The sequence below is a fragment of the Aplysia californica genome, unplaced genomic scaffold, assembly GCF_000002075.1.
Source record: "Aplysia californica isolate F4 #8 unplaced genomic scaffold, AplCal3.0 scaffold00516, whole genome shotgun sequence".
In the NCBI taxonomy this organism is placed as follows: domain Eukaryota; kingdom Metazoa; phylum Mollusca; class Gastropoda; order Aplysiida; family Aplysiidae; genus Aplysia; species Aplysia californica.
Genome location: NW_004797786.1, coordinates 254387 through 255842, shown reverse-complemented (window position 1 = coordinate 255842; position 1456 = coordinate 254387). Strand labels below are relative to the sequence as shown.

General features: G+C 38.4%; 1 protein-coding gene across 1 annotated transcript in view; it reads right to left on the bottom strand.

Annotated features, from left to right (window-relative positions):
* LOC101862673 (aromatic-L-amino-acid decarboxylase-like) overlaps positions 1-1310 on the bottom strand; it is a 20851-nt gene extending 19541 nt beyond the window's left edge. Inside the window, exon 1 of the mRNA XM_013086877.1 lies at positions 1074-1310. Coding sequence (XP_012942331.1) covers positions 1074-1310 — 237 coding nt within the window. The remainder of the gene's footprint in view (positions 1-1073) is intronic.
* Positions 1311-1456: the final 146 nt, after the last annotated feature.

Here is a 1456-nt window from a genome sequence, read left to right as displayed (position 1 = left end):
TTCCCTTTTAGTTTAAAGTCTGAGATAATCTGAAGAGACTTTTACCGAAAGTAATAAGCTACAAGAAAGGCACTCTCCACATAAAAGTGTGCTAAAGAATTCAAGAACAGTTGAAGAGATGTCGCAATAGAAAAGTTGTTGTCTGTTTGTTTGCTTTAACCTGTTCACTGCTGGGTAGACGTACGTTCTGGCTTGTATTCTCCACTCATATTGTTTCATCTGGTTGACAAAAGTTTTAGTTGTTTTAGTTACAGCTTGTGATTTTGCTTATTCTGAAACAATTCTCTGTGTTTAAATATTCCTTGAATCAACATTTAATCTTGTAGGTACAGATGATGATGGAAATATTTCAGCAGTGAAGGGGTTAAATAGATGATCTCAATGATCAATCACGCTCCTCTTCTTTGTACACAATATACACCACTCCTTAACATTAATGTTATCGCAAACGCAAAAAAAATTCAAATCTCCAAAAGCACTAATGTGTATTCTAAATAGAGATGTGAGCGTTTTTGCAATGTATGGTCTTTGCATTTGCTCAGGGGAAAGTTAATGTGTGTTGCCAATTTGACCTCAGACGTAAACACTCCCGTCTGTTTCAATGGAATTTGCACACTACTAACATTTTGGGATGGGGGTACCTTGAAAGATGATAGGGAAAGGATTACATCGACTTCAATATGCCCCGCTCCTCACTCATAGTGCGTCAGGTAAAGGTTTCTCTAAACTAACCAACAAATGCACATGTACACACCAGAAACATAATTCTTCCCAAAAGTGGCTTTAAACAACGACGTGGATCAAAAACCTGATAATGCCCTCGTCAGTATAAAAACATAGTGGTCCTGCTTATTAGAGTTCGGAAAGTGGCTGTCTGAAGGCAAGGGGCCTACGAAGTACGAAAAACGATCAAATACGTAAAAATCAGCTCGACTGTGGGTTGAATAACCAGCAATCTAGTCGACTACCTCTGGGATCTAGCAGAGGAACGCAAAGGAGAACAAAAATAGTTTATATCTTTGAGATCCTATCAAAACTGTACAACCAATTCCCGACTGGAGGACTCTACATTATAACAGTGGTTCTCTAAAAGTATGGGCACTACTCACCCCTGGCATGATCACTTTCTCAATGTCGTCTTTGACAGACTCCCAGCTCTCTCCATCCGATGGCGCTTCTTCTGAGATAAGTTTTTTCAAGTACCCGGGGCTGACGGCCGGGAGAGGGCGTCGCTGTCTGATGTTCTGCAAGTAATCCGCGATAAAGTCCACCATCTCGCCACCACTGCGCCGAAATTCATCCGCGTCCATATCTGCTCAATATATTCACTGCTCCGGATTATTGTTTTAAAATATCTGCCAAAATGGAAAAAATTTATGGAGGAATAATAATAATAATAATAATAATAATAATAATAATAATAATAATAATAATAATAATAATAATAACAATAATA